Source organism: Silene latifolia, chromosome 9 (genome assembly GCF_048544455.1).
Source record: "Silene latifolia isolate original U9 population chromosome 9, ASM4854445v1, whole genome shotgun sequence".
Classification (NCBI taxonomy): domain Eukaryota; kingdom Viridiplantae; phylum Streptophyta; class Magnoliopsida; order Caryophyllales; family Caryophyllaceae; genus Silene; species Silene latifolia.
In genome coordinates, this window is record NC_133534.1 from 4,593,805 (window position 1) to 4,609,286 (window position 15,482).

Below are 15,482 nucleotides of genomic sequence, written 5' to 3' on the forward strand. Positions count from 1 at the left end.
AATGGTTTTGACGAGTCTATTGTGAGAATAATGACGTTTTTTTAATCATAAAAATCGATTCAAGTTATCATAAATTTCTTATTTTATTATGCACATTATCAAATTGGTTAGACCATGAAAATATATTTCTTTCAGAAAAATTTGAGCTTATGTATATTTATTTCGAGCTTTTTAAAGTATATAAGTTTCATTTAATTTTTTTGCTGTCAAAGCTTAATGTTTTTGAGTTATATATTAAAAATTTTTTGAGCTTAATGTTTAAGTTAATGAATTCAGAAATTTTATAGTAAAAGCTCATAATTTTTCAAATAAAACTCAAAATTTTTATTATAATACTCAGAAACTACATATATAATTAGTGGTAGTATCAAATTACATTTGTTTAGATAACACTAATGTATCTCTTGAATGAATAATAACAACATAAAGTTTATGTAAGATAGTAAATTTTTCGTCAATTGATCTTATACAAGAATTTGTGTATATAAAGAATAACGAATTAACGACGAACATTTAGTGACGTTGTCCGATCCTAAGAGCAATGTAAGCCAATACTCTATAACTCACCAACATTATAGTCAAGACACCAACATCAAACCCTAAATTCTGAATACCAAGATGCTTAATTCCTGGATAATCTTCAACCCGACATCTCAACTCCGATCCACACTCATAAACTTCACTACCGGAGTATTGCACCGCGACAAGAAGCTTGTAACAATAATGACTAAACGAAATATACTTCAACCAAGCTATAAATATCGGAATATGAATAACATAGTAACCTCCAACTAGTAAAAATGCTAGCATAATGACCGAGGCTAGGGTTGTTGCTTGCTTCACGTCCATTAAAATCGCGCCTAGGGCTAACCCTAGGCCTTGAGAAACAAGGACATTGTAAAGGACTATGGATAGGGTAAGGGTAAAGGTAACGGGTGAGGGTTTTAGGCCGCCCATGTAATATGAAATGGTTACGAATATTGTAGGAAGGACTAGTTCCATGGGTAGGTCACCCACGGTACGTGCAAAGTAGTATGAGGAGAGACGGTACATTCCTGAGGCGCGTTCTCTTAGTAACATCGGTCTTTCTTGAGGAAAGGCGAAAATGGCGTTGAATAAAGGGAAGAATCCCCAAAATATTGAGAAGAAAAAGAGAAGCCCTACCTGCACATTTCAAAGTTTTAGGTGTTGTTTAGTATAGTCAAGCCAAATAAAGTTTTAGCACATATATAATGATTCTTTAGAATTGTTTCACTTTTTAATTAATCGCGCATTAGGCCAGCATCTCCGTTTTTCAATTTAAAATTTTCGGAAATTTTCCATGGCACTCCTTAATTTTGTCAGATTTTTCATGATACTCATGTTTTTAAGAATCTGTCTATGATACGCTTGAGGTTCCATTTTTGTGTTCATGATACCCCTAATGTAACGTCATTTAAATGATCGTTAAGTTTTGATGATGTGACAATTAATTAGTAATTAAAAATTATTAATAAATATGAAAAAAAATGAAAAACAGGGGTACCGTGGAAAATCTGACAAAATAAGAGGTACCATGGAAAATTTTCGTAATTTTTAATTACTAGTTTATTGCCACATCACCAAAACTTAACCTTCATTTAACGACCGCTACATTAGGGGTACCATGGGCACAAAAATGGAACCTCAAAGATACCATAGACAGATTCTTAAAAATAGGGGTCCCATGAAAAATTTGACAAAATTAAGAAGTAATATTTTCCATAAAATTTTTATAATTGAAAAACGGAGATGTTGACCTAATACACTAGATTTAATGTCATTTGCCTAAGAACTAGTACATATTACATAACAAATATATGAGCAAGTTTTGGGTGAGACCGTATCACAATGAATTAAGTTGTGTTATATGGAGTAATTAATAACTCGATCGCGATCAGAATTGTTTTACCTGATCTTGTATATGAGAGGAATCAGATTGCCACCATAAAAGACCAGAAATGATGGAAATTGTCATGACTTGGAAGATCCTTAAGCCAGAATATGATTCATGTTTTCTCTCTTTTAGCCCTCTTTGTAGTAATACCTTGAATTGTTCCCACCAAGTTGTTGTCCATTGATCCTCACAACCTATCAATTTTCACCAAAAATTAATTAAAATAAATGCTAGTTATATAAGCCAAAAAAAAAAAAAAATTACGTACATTGATAAAATAAAATATTAGAGAATATTAGGAATAATATGTCTGATGACATAGTTGTATACTATCGCATTCAAGACAGACCGTAAGATAAAATGTACTCGTATAATGTTACATACTTTTGTACGATGTATTTGAATTTGAGAGGACGTGATCTTTGAAGGATTGTTGTATCTCGAGTTTGAGACGAGGGTACAAGTTTTTCTTGTATGAAGTTATTAGAAATTGCTTGGTAGAACTTGCGTCATCATGTCGCTCCAATTTGATATTTAGTTCTTGTTGATCTTCATGCTTGGTGTCCGAAACAATACCTACACCATGAAATTAAATTCACACTAGGTATTGTAAGATATTTAAAACTTAAAAGCCGATAATTATAGGTCTAAATGAATGAGACGAAAAGAGTATATAGTGGAGTTGTTCTAATTCTATCCAAATATAAAGTTAATCCAATCGTAAACAAATGGACCTACGAATGATAACATAATTTCGTAAGAAATAAACTTTAGCGATGGAATGTGTTAGCAAATATATTCTTTGTATATATTTAGTCTATTATTATGTAAACATCTTCCGTAATTTGTGCCTTACTTTAGGCCATTAGTTCCCTAAATCATGTTCCTTAACTTAGGCCATTAGCTCCTTAATTTAGGCCACTCATTTCCTTAACTTTAGGAATGTATATTAAACTAACCTATTGTATTTACTATATATATTCATAGTGAAGTGATCTCCCAGTCAGGGCCGTCTCTGGAGTTTTGGTGGCCCTGTGCGAGATTATAAAACGGGGCCCAATTTAAGAGTGGTCAATTTGTCACAGATATTAGGAAGACCTTATTTGATTGCCGATCTGAAATTCAATATAATAATCAACTAATAAAGGTATTGTTGCTTAATTGCTTTAAACGAAATATTTAAAAAAAAATTATGTAGGAAGAAAATTAAGGCAACACTTTTTGGGAAAGAGAGGAAAAAAGCATCAACAATTAGAATTCAATTAGACAAAGAAATAAATCAAATACCCATTTGAAGTCAAAAGGTAAATGCAGTGGATAAAAAGTAAACAGTTGTGGGCCCTATAGCTAGAAAATTTACAAAAATGCATTAAATGGGGAGTCGAACGCGGATTAACGCTGCATAGCTTAGTTCAATTACCATTGATCCATGCACATGCATTATGGTTGTGTGTACAACGTTAAATTTTTAACTTCTTCTTGCAATAGAAACAGGCCCCAAAATTTGGGGGCCCTGTGCGCCCGCGCGGGTTGTACACCCATCCGGGCCGGCCCTGCTCCCAGTTCAAGGGATTATCATTATTTGACAGAATGTACTAATTTCGTAAAATCATCAATTTTGAATACAAATTCCTCAAAAATGTTTAGCCATGTTATTACAAACACGTACACTCCATTTTGCAATGACAAGACAATAACTCAGCAAAAAAAAAAGACATAGAAGACTACTTTACTAAAAAACCCGCTTATTTATTTATTTATTTTTATGCAACTATCCTTATAAAGGTCGTCATCTAATTCTTTTATGTGACGATTTAGGTACTATGTGTCCTCATTAAAGTTGATATCATTGGAAAGGCATATTATTAGTACAATATTAGTAAGTAAGGTATCTATAAGTATTTGTAGGTTAAGGAGAACATAATTCTTCGCATTTAACGTAAATACATTATACTTTTGATGTCTCGTATATTCATTTATTTATCGTTTTATATTTTTTATAAAAAAATATTTTAATTAGAGATAAACAAATAATTGAGACTGAAAATGTACGGTCAGAGTAATTAACAAAGGCCTTAACTCTTAGCACGAGTGGAAGAATTGTGTACACATAAAAAGGAAAAAAAAAAAAAAGAATAAATTAATGGCTGTAAATAGTTAACATACATACGTACACCCGTGAGACTGTTACACCTTCTCCCTACGTAGCTTTATGACTTTATCATATACGGATACTATCCATATTAAGCTTAAATCAGGTCAAATACTTATCAAATCACATATTAAGTTGCCTAGAAAATACCAATAATTTTATCTTTATTATCACCAGGCCATGTGGTAGTGTTCGATCCGTCTTAAATTTAAGACGGATAATGTCCATCTTAAGTGATGGGGCATATTATGCACCCGCTGACCGAGTCAACATCTTGAGCAAGGTCAAAGATATCCACAGCAAGTCAACGACTTAGACAGCTAAACCGACGCAGCCTGTCGGCCTGCCTCTTGTGCCTCGGCTAGGACAACTAGCCAGCCGGGGCACATATCCGCGTACTCATATCCAAGACCCCTCGGCATGGAGTCATCAAGGCCCGCCGGCCTGCCATGGTTCCCTCGGCCGAGGGTAGATCAGTCTTTCCACCTGCTAGCCACTTGGCCACTACGTGACAAAAGGTGAAAGTCTATAAATACTCCTCAAACCTTATTGAGGAGAGGATCCACAACTTAACCTAAAATACACTATTCATCTAGTAATATCTTCCTTATCTCTCTACAATATATTCTTAGCCAAGTAACATACAACTTAATCCATTTAAGTTTACTGACTTCGGCGTCGGAGTGAGTACGTTCGGCACAAAGCCGAGCCCTCAGTTCGTTCATTGTTGCAGGAGAGGCCGAGAGGAACAATCAAGGAAAGAAGGATTCAACCAAAGACGTCATTCTACAAGCACGGGTGGTAACAAGAAACTGCTCTGGAATTACACCCGGAACATTAAGCAAGACTTACCGTAGCTTTATACCATCAACCAAAACTCAATTACACATTTGACATATCGAGAAGGATTAAAGCGATAATAATATTTTTCTTTCTGAATGATGAGAGAATTCGCAACCACTACATTTGTTACGTATTGGGCAGAACCTCAGAGTGTACGTGATATCCATAATAATTTTGTACGTGCATGTTTGTATAAATTTAAGTATAGAGTTGATTAACGTACCGTTAGCAAGATCAAGTAGAAAATCAGCCGGATTGACGAAATTAAAACCCGGAATCAACCCAATGGAGCAAAAATAATCCATAACCCGACTAGCATTACCGCTATAAATCGGAAACCCGTCCGATAAAACCACCACCTTATCGAACATTTGGTATAATCTACTCGAAGGTTGATGGATAGTCGTCACAACGGTCCTTCCACTTCGAGCCAACCTTTTTAACGTAGCCATTATCCGTTGAGCCGTGGTCGAGTCCAAACCCGAGGTTGGTTCATCTAACAATAATAAACTCGGGTTTACGAGCATTTCTTGACCGATACTAACCCTTTTCCTTTCTCCTCCAGACGCCCCTCGAACGAGGGGCCCACCAACCATGGTATTTCTACACCTTAATAATCCTAATTCAGCAATAACCATTTCTACCTGTTCAGTCTTCTCGAGTCGGGTCAGCTTTTTAGGTAACCTTAAAAGTGCGGCATATGTTAATGTTTCTAACACGGTCAAGTGGGGATATAAGACTTCGTCTTGAGTCACAAACCCGATTTTACGTTTAATATCTCCGCAAAACGGGTTTCCGTTGTAGGTTATTGACCCGCCTAATAAATTTTTGGGAACTCGGCCGCTTAGGGCGGTTAGTAAAGTTGTTTTCCCGCTACCGGATGGCCCTAGCATTGCTAGGAGTTCACCGGGGCGTACAATTCCCGTAACACCGTTGAGAATTGTACGAGATTGCTTCGGGTTATCGACCGTAGAACAACCTATAAAATTTCTTGTTGTAGGTAACGTTATGTTGTACGTAACGTCTTCAAACTGCATGCAACATATTAACCATGCACATAATTAGTCATCATAGAAACTCTTATTATTAAGTAAAAATTATTAGAGATAATAATAAGGAAACTACATATTTAGTAATATTGTATCTTTTCTAATAAGATCAATATTATAATTGTAAGATATAATATATAGGGAAATGATAAATACAGCCATAAGGGTTGTATTTAAGAAGCCAAAAAAGGAAATTAATCTTTAGTATTGTTATTAATTGCATCATTTTTTGTGCAATTTTGCCATAAATTCCCTTTTTAATACCTAAATTAGAAGGTTTTAACTCCTAAGGGCTTTATTTAACATTACCCATAATATTATTATCTCTAATAAAAATGAACTCGGAAAATTCACGTGTGATATCCTTGAGATTTACCACCTTGCATGTGGTATGCCTCCTTTTTTTTAAAAAAAAAAAAAAAAAAATACTATGAATAATCATATCTCTTGGCCACGAGCTCTGAATAAGTCAATTTTTTTTAGTCAATATATTTTCAAAAAAAATATATATATATATACCTTGAGTGTGATAGGGCGGAGTGATCCATGAAAAATAGAAAATTGTTGAGGGGAAGAACGTTGATAAAAGGATTGTGAATCCTCTAAACAAGGGCTTATAGCACAGTTGGAAGCGGAGGGCGAAGCATAAGCCATGCTATCGTCGGAGTTTCTCTTAGACGCATGATGATGATGATGATGAATGTTGATGGATGAATTTGAAGTATTATTGGAAGTAGGATCTTGCTCTATAGGCATCATACTTATTAATTAAGGTTTGTGTTTTGCTAAGAGATTTAAAAGATAATAGAATAATTAATGAAATGTTAGGAAGAACTATATATGGATTTGAATTAGTAGAAGATCAATGAATTGAAAAAGAATGAGGATAGAGTAGTATATATATGGTGATCTAAAGAGAAAGAAATGATTGAATGAATCGAGAAAGTCGTTACAGATATACGTGGTTCATCAAGAAAATTACCGGCTACATTCACCCGAGAAAGAGAGGGGACGGGGATTTGTGACCACAATCCTATGAAAGTCGATTTATGAGGTTTTCTTAAAGTATGAAAAAGATGAATGTCGTCTTAATTTTAAACGGTCTTAATAGGTAGTCGACATGAAAAGGAGTATGTAATCACATGCAAAGGTGAGATTATTATATTGAGTAAAAAGGTGAAGAGTAGGCAAAAATATAGGCACGAGAAGTGAGTGTAAAATTGTTGTCTAAGATTAATGTTGTCCTTAGATAATACAAGTGGATAGCAAAAAAAAAGCTAAAGTAGTTGTGGTTGTGAAGGTCCAATTAATACTAAATTATGTCTTTTTATTAATGATTATGATGAACTAATAAAGCTTAGATTGATCACAAGAAATTCTTGTATTAATTTCAAACTACTTTGAGTGGGAACACGTTGTTTTACATATGGCCGTCTTAAACATATAATTATTGTAAAATATGAAGTATCGGAACTTTTTTTACTTAAATAAGTTATGATTTTTAGTTGTATATGAATTCCTTTTACATAAATTAAAACTCATATAATGACCATACACGAGTCTAATTGTTAAAAAAGAACGAATGAAAATAATTACAAATGAATCACCGATAAGTTAAAATGAATGTCAATTCCTTTAATTTTGTCATATCGAAGGATAAAAAGTTTTAATTGGAAATTCATAGATATTTTTGTTGTTAGACACATTGCACCTCCTTTTTTTAAACAACTTTTAGTACATCCATAATTACTCCCTATTGTTTTGCACAAATTGACCCATGTGTCAAAAATACAAAAGGTTAATGTAGCCTTGTTCTTAGGTCATACTACTAATAATTGAAAGAACAATCAATTTGAGATTATATTCTATCCGAGTCATCCCAATAAAAACGATAGTTAATTTAATGTATACAGTAAAAGTCACGTTAAAATGTCAAAAGAATAATCCTTTTATTTCCTAGAAGCTCTTTTAGTAGGCCAATTCTCGTTGTCAATTATTTACAGTATATTGTTTCGTACAAATTGGTGACCCGTGTATCTCAAAAAACAAAAGGTGAATATAGCCTTGTTCTTAGGTCACAATAATCGAATGAACAATCAATTCGAGCGAGATAATATTCTACCCGGCTCATCTCAATAAAAATGATAGTTAATCTAACATAAACAGTAAAAGTCACGTCAAAATGTCAAAAGAATACTCCTTTTATTTCCTTAAAGCTCTTTTCACTGGTTCGGTTCTGGTCGTCGATAAATTACAGGTGGAACGTAAGATGAAGATAGTACCCCTGCTTTATGTTACTTTTCGTACTAATAATAATATGCTGGAAATTTGGTATCTGATCTTTACTTACTTTAGTTGGAATGTCATTAGAAAGTTGAAGATTTGAAGTCTTTATACCTTTTTAAATCTTTGTATGTGGCATTTTATCATTCAGTAAGATAGATAATGCGTATGATTTATGTCCTACGTTTTGTGATAAAGCTTCATTCTTGAATTGATGTCACCAACATATCTAGTATGTGTTGCCAAAATAGAAAAAAAAGCTTCCCTCCAATATCGGTCAATTTATTTACCTATTCTATTTTAGATATTTCGGTCTATTGTTTACCTTTTTATTTTAGGAATCATTTCACGAATAATATGAACTTCCACTCTCAATTTGGTCAATTTATCATCCAATAATTGGCCTCATCCTCTTTCCTTAATTTTTGTGCCAAAACCAAAGGTAAACAAATGATTGAAACAGAGGAAATATTGAGTATGAATCAATTGTCCTCTAGAGTGTGATTTAATCTCTAACATTGCTAATATCACCACTAGAGAATGATTTAATCTCAAAAAGCGTTAACCATTATAGGATAGAGCCCATTTTCTCTCCATTTCCTCAAAAGAAATGGAGAGGCAAGTATTTATTAATGATCCGGATCGCATATTGACAACATCTAACGGTTCTAAATTTACGCATAAAAATAAAGGAAAATGAGGGTGTAGGAGGAAATTATTATTTAAAGAGATATATATAGTGAAAATTGTCTAAAAGAGTACTCGTAATAATTGGATACGAAGGGATTCAGATTTAAAAAGATGAAGTACCAAAGTTCGTTTAGGTCGGAAAATTTTAGATATAAATGTACCTATCTTTAGCACCAGTTTCGGCCAAAAGTTTGACACTGATTATAAACTTAATCTGGGCCGGCACCTGTTGAGCATTCCTCTCCAGCCAAATGGAATACACAGCAGCAAGGAGACAGCTACGGAACCAACAGGCCCTCAAATGCTTCCTCTTAGACTTGCAGGATATCCGATTCAGTGCATCCAAGTAATCCATCCTGCCGCTCTTCACGCCCATCCATTCCTGCAGACCAACCCAAATCTGTCTCGAGAAAAAGCATGGGAAGAACAGATGTTTGTGACATTCTAAAGCCTCCTCGGAACAAGATTGCAGGATACAAATGAGGTTGCTGTATACGAATAAGATTATAAGTCTCAGTGACTAAGAACCTACCACCTCTTACACGCTTTAGCAGAGCAGCACGAGCAGATGGAATATCCCCCATCTTCTGAACAAGAGACTCTCTGGTCTGCAATATACTTCTGAAGCTTTTAGCGTGTTTATCACGAATCTGAGTATCCCATATAGTAGTGTGCTTAAGATTATAAGCAGCATTCCATTTACGCCAAAGTCCAATAGGATCTTTATCAAGCATCCATACCCATTTGAGCAACATTGCCTTATTCCGAGAGAACAACTCTTTGATATTAAAACCACCCTCAATTTTAGGTGTGCAAATCCTTTTCCAGCTCTTAAACACCATACGAGTATACCCCTCGCTAATTCCCCACAAAATATCTTTGCAGTACTTATTAATAAGTTTCAAATACTCTCTGGTAATAATATACATGCGCGCACTAGAAATTCTCAATCCCAAATATAATCGAATTAAGTAATTGAGCCTTGCCTTCATAGGATAACAATTGGGAAGACCAATGACGCACCAAAGACTGCATTTTGCCAAGAAAACTGAACATCCCCGAATACCTCAAGGGAAAGGAATACACATTAGTTTTATCAGTATTTGCATGCAACCCAGACCATTAGAGCAAAATCATCCAACATACGCTTAACAACACAAACAGAAGGAAAATCTCCCCTTGTAAAAATCATCAAATCATCCGCAAATATAAGGTACTAAGATTAGCTTTAGCGCACTTTGGATGATAAGAAACATGAGGAATAGAAAGGATCGACATACTTAAGAGCAAAAATATAGGGTGATAACGGGTCATCCTGCCTAATGCCACTCTTGCCAGGGAAAAAGCCATGAATTACACACCATTGATCTTCAGAGAGTACCAAGGACTAATAATACATCCCATAACCCGCTTAATAAACCCATCAGGGAACCCAAAAACCATCAACATGTTCCTTACAAACTCCCACTGCAAGGAATGAAATAACTTCCTTATATCCACCTTAATCACACGCCTAGGAGAAATAGTTTGACGCTTATACCCCTTAATCAAAGATTGCGTGAGCACTGAGCATATGCTAGCATTGTCTTAACCATCAAAGGCGGCATATTTATCAACACCATCTACTTCAACAAAAAAAAAATAGTGCAGGAGAAGCATCAACCAACTATCAGCTGCTTGGAAGAACACGTTTACTACTAATTGGCAATCATTTCAACTACTCAAAGTCCAAAGCGATGCTCTGAACATGTAAGCAAGACCAAATACTGGACGTGAAATCCCCAGAGTGTCATCAATCTCATTAGCGTAAACCGCCACTGAGTTTGAGTACCACGAGTATCTGCACATAAAAAAAACATTGAATAACGGTTCAAATGCCAGATATATACAACAATAATTTATAATGGATTTTTATTTCCACAACACATTCTATTCTGCCCTAAACAACTCTCTACCCATCCATATCTTCGTCAAATGAAATCAGCTCACCCTCCATGGTATCATTCCATCAGTTCAAGGTTAATGCAATAATGTATCAAAAAATACCTAGAAGGTACAGCGGCTATGAAATTTACAAAAAGGAGATAACCCACGAGCAAGTCAACAGAGCAAAAGATAAAGGTAAAAAGGCAGATGAACCGGTGAGGCAAAATGAACATTGAAAAAAGATGACATACGGAATAAGATGAGTTAAGTTGCTAATATATGCACTTTTGGCTAATAAAGACGCTTGTGTTATTTTCAAATTGTAATTATCAACTGTTCAGCAGCTAAAGCACTTCTAAAAAACTAGCAGATACACGTGTTCATCAGTCCCTCGGACTAGATTAAACTCGGTGCATCCAAGATGCACATTCTTACACTAAACTTGGTCGTAAGAGGCAAGGTATGACTAAAACATTAAAAAAGAAAGTACACAAAACTCAAAAGAAAGACTATCTGTAGACATAGGGCACTTGAACAGAGAGTATGAAAAATGTAAGTAATTAGACCAAGTAATTAGACTAATGTTGTTCCAAGAATGCCCATGATGATGATTCTGATGAATTAGATATTGCAACAGCGCATCCAAACAGCTGTCGAGGAGTCCGGGGTTTTAAATGGTAACGAGGTTGCAATTAAGGCGTTACTAGCCACATTTATTGTGCATCAATCAAGCAAGATTACGCTGTGACAAAACATTCTATGATCAAGATTGGAAAAGGTGTGAGATGCAATACCATGCAGACATCAGGTAAGTTTACCTTGAAACATCTAGGTTATAAAAAAATAAATTGAGGAACAAAGAAAAGCAACTAAAAGAGTCGACCTGAGTTGAACTCGAGCAGAAAATAGGCCAAGGTTCCTAAGCAAGAGATGAAACCCCATTAACTAAACTAGTCTTACTAGTGTACAGTTGGGAGATTGGTTATGGAAATAAGATGAATAGAGGGAGTACTACATAAAATTAGTTTACGTATAGTATCTTAAATAACTTCTTGCTTTCCGATATGAACAAACATGTCTACATGTGACTACTCAAAATAGATCTGAGTATTTGCTTTCGTTTACCCCTGTTAAGTTTCTGAATCCGGTAATCAAGAGGGGAAAGAGTGAAATGAGTACCTTTTTAGAAAATTATGTTGCTTATTAAACTGAAAATCTATCTGTACTGATCGAATTTGAAAATTGCGTAGACAGTGAAGAGATTCTAGACACCAAAAAGAAGTGCAGCGAACTAATGAGACATTTTGTTTTATCCCAAAGAAGAATATTGAGTTCCTAGCACCGTTCCAAATGGAACCTCCAAAAGAAACTTACGAGGGCAACCCCAGACAGCCTTACAGTTAATCCTTGAAAGTCCTTTACTTGATTTCAATATGCTTCCGATGACTGAGTACCCTAACTTCATTTATCTAATGACCCTGAAGATCATGGTGCAAAGTGGAAAAAATAATAAGTCCAAGCCAAAGCCAAAATATTATTTAATCTGTAAGTCTTGTACGAGACCATCCCACAGATTTTAATACATACTTAACCAAGGGGACTTCCCGAACGAATTAGCTAAATGAAGGTTCCAAAAATTCCGAAAGAAGTTGAACTTTCTGCATATTACCTGCCAACTTTACCTAGTCGAGCCTGGACTCTCTATTGTAACTAACGTATACCAATGACTACCGGTAATTCCTGTTTAATATGAACCAGCTTGTTTACCTCTCCTGTGAGGTCACTTCAATAGTTTTTCATACGGAATACCGACCAAATTTTCAACGATAAGGGAGCTTAGACATTTTGTATGTCACTAGAAAAACAAAATATATCTAAAATGTTTCCCTAAAAGTAAACATCAGCAAATAAACATTAGGGAGTATACTTCATGCTATTTAAGGCATTCCAATAATTGAGAAGAAGGGTGCAGAAGCAGCCAAACACCATACTCGGTTATCAGAAATTATATTGCCAGCAAGTCATAGCAATGTCAAGAAGTGCAATTTTGTAAATTTCAATTATATTGATGAACAAGGTTTCCAATAGGCAATAGAAGAAAACAGCTCACTTACCTTCTGCAGACGGCCAGGACGAGTCCATTAGCACTATAATTCCGGTGTGAAAGTCCTTGCACATTGTATCGAACACGGGTACAGCCCAGAAGTGAAGAGAAACAAAAATAGCTGACTTGGCACACTTCGCGAAGACCTTGATGACATGTTGTACGCGATTTTAGAATCCTTCACCTAAACAAATGCATGTGCATAACAGAGGACAGTCGCCATATGGACACAGGAAACCGCAACTGAAATAACCGACAATCTTTAATTGGAGTGACCAACAGTTCAGAGCAGCAGTGGAAGCTTTAACTTGAGAAATCCACAGTTCATACTAATTCAGCAATTTATAAGTTTTTCTTACTAAATTCAAAGCGTTCGCAACAATCGGTGACTTATAATCGTTATGCAGCATTGCAATGACTCCCTAAATGCCCTGAAATGATGTTAGCTACTGATACACAGCTCTCAAATGAAACAATAAAATAAACTAGCTGCAACAGTCTCTTCAGTCAAATGATAAATCAATGATAAGTCCTATCATACTAATCTGCACATAAACTCACGTGAGACAGTATGACGGTCTTACATGTAAAACCAACCAATTAATTAGAAATAATCAATTAGAAACAGATCACTAAAAAGGCATACAATGTATATCTTGACCACAGCAGCAGCCTCGCTGCAAACGCGAAATACCAGAGATTTATAACCACAGACGCTTCCACACGCTAATCACTGGAGCGCTTCCTCAATGATTTTCAAATGGTCAGCCAAGTGCCTCCTGCTGGTTGTCTCTTCTTGCTGATCACGACACCCTCACAACCAACTTGTTCTTCTTCCCAGCAGACAACAACATAACTTTCCCATCCACAATATCATCAGCCTCGATTATCTTCGCCTCACTATCAACTCGACTATTATTCAAATACAACCCACCTTGCTTCACCATACGCTTTACAGCAGCCTTACTCTCAAGCAACCCCGACATAACCGATAGATCAACAATTGATACGTTCAAAACTTGATCATAGCTCAAACAACAAGAAGGCACATCTTTCGCAATCCCCTCAATAGTTTCCCAATCTAACTTTGTCTCAGCACCAGGCCTCAAAGCCTCAGTCGCCTTAACCGCCTCCTCCAACCCTTCCTCCCCATGAACAAACCTCGTCATTTCCTCTGCAAGCCTCCTCTGCGCAAAATTCGGCACATACCCCTCCCCCCCACCCCCCTTCATCTTCCTCTCAATCTCATCAATCTCCTCCAAATCCAAAAAAGTCAACATCTTCAAAAACCTAATCACATCCCCATCCGGCACACTAAAAAAATACTGATAAAACTTATACGGCGACAACAACTTACTCGACAACCAAACCGCCCCGTCCTCCGACTTCCCAAACTTTGTCCCATCACTTTTCAGCAACAATGGGAAGGTAACCCCATAAACCCCATCATCCACACCCAAAATCCTTCGTATCAAATCCGTTCCGGCCGTAATATTCCCCCATTGATCACTGCCACCTACCTGAACCCTAACCCCTTCATTCCTATACAAATGCACAAAATCATACCCCTGCAATAACTGATAACTAAACTCCGTAAAACTCATACCCGTATCCGAATCCAACCGCTTCTTAACACTCTCTTTCGACATCATTACCCCAACCCTAGCATACCTACCAACATTCTTCAAAAAATCAAGAAAATTCACCTCTTTCCACCAATCATAATTATTCAAAATGACGAAATTACCCCTACCAATTCTATCTAGGATTGAAGTAATACCTGCGATATTGTTCTGAAGGGTAGAATCATCCAATTCGGGTCGTTCCGAGGATTTTCCGGACGGGTCGCCGACCCGACCCGTGGCGCCGCCGATGAGTGCGACGGGTGTGTGACCGCAGCGGTGAAACCAAGAGAGGACGATGATAGCGATAAGGTTGCCTAAATGGAGGGATTCGGCGGTCGGGTCGAACCCGCAGTAGACACGGAGCCGGTTTGGGTCGGTTCGGAGGTTAGTGTTTGTGATTGATTCGATAAGGCCGCGGTTTTGGAGGGTGTCGATGATGTTTGCGGTGGTTGGTGTGGTGGTTGGTGCGGCGGAGACGGTGGTGGAGTAAAGGAGGCGGCGGTGGTGGTTGCGAAGGTGGAGAGAGAGGAGGGTTCGGGTTGTGGTAGTGAAGAGGGGAAGTGTTGTTGTAAGGGAAGCCATTGTTGGAGAGGAGGTTTACTTGTTCGTGTGGTGGTTTAGTAGAGATGTGAAATGATAATATAATGCGATCAATTTGAATCCGGTCTGAAATGACTCGACCCAAAACGGACTTTGAATAGCGTGTTTAAAAAAATAAATGGCACGATGAGAAACCGACTTGAATAAGTCGTATATCGGGACAAAATAATTGTTGTGTAAGACCACTTTATCCATAAGACTAGCCAAATAACCAAAAGCCCAAATAAATTAGTTACTAAACTTGTAAAAATTATTTTATTTTGATAACTTAAAATTTTATATTAATAAATGATAT

At 36.3% G+C, this 15,482-nt stretch overlaps 2 protein-coding genes across 2 annotated transcripts; both read right to left on the reverse strand.

Annotated features, from left to right (window-relative positions):
- Positions 1–300: 300 nt before the first annotated feature.
- LOC141598806 (ABC transporter G family member 21) lies at positions 301–7,088 on the reverse strand. The gene is made up of 5 exons (XM_074418596.1): positions 6,479–7,088; positions 5,134–5,941; positions 2,300–2,491; positions 1,931–2,109; positions 301–1,164 (listed from the first exon to the last, which is right to left on the reverse strand). Exons 1-5 carry the CDS (start codon positions 6,716–6,718, stop codon positions 514–516), a joined length of 2,070 nt encoding a protein of 689 aa, XP_074274697.1. The 5' UTR covers positions 6,719–7,088; the 3' UTR covers positions 301–513.
- Positions 7,089–13,276: 6,188 nt separating this feature from the next.
- On the reverse strand, positions 13,277–15,210 carry LOC141598807 (tyrosine--tRNA ligase, chloroplastic/mitochondrial). The gene has a single exon (XM_074418597.1). The coding sequence runs from the start codon at positions 15,167–15,169 to the stop codon at positions 13,766–13,768; it is 1,404 nt and encodes a 467-aa protein (XP_074274698.1). The 5' UTR covers positions 15,170–15,210; the 3' UTR covers positions 13,277–13,765.
- Between the last annotated feature and the right edge of the window lie 272 nt (positions 15,211–15,482).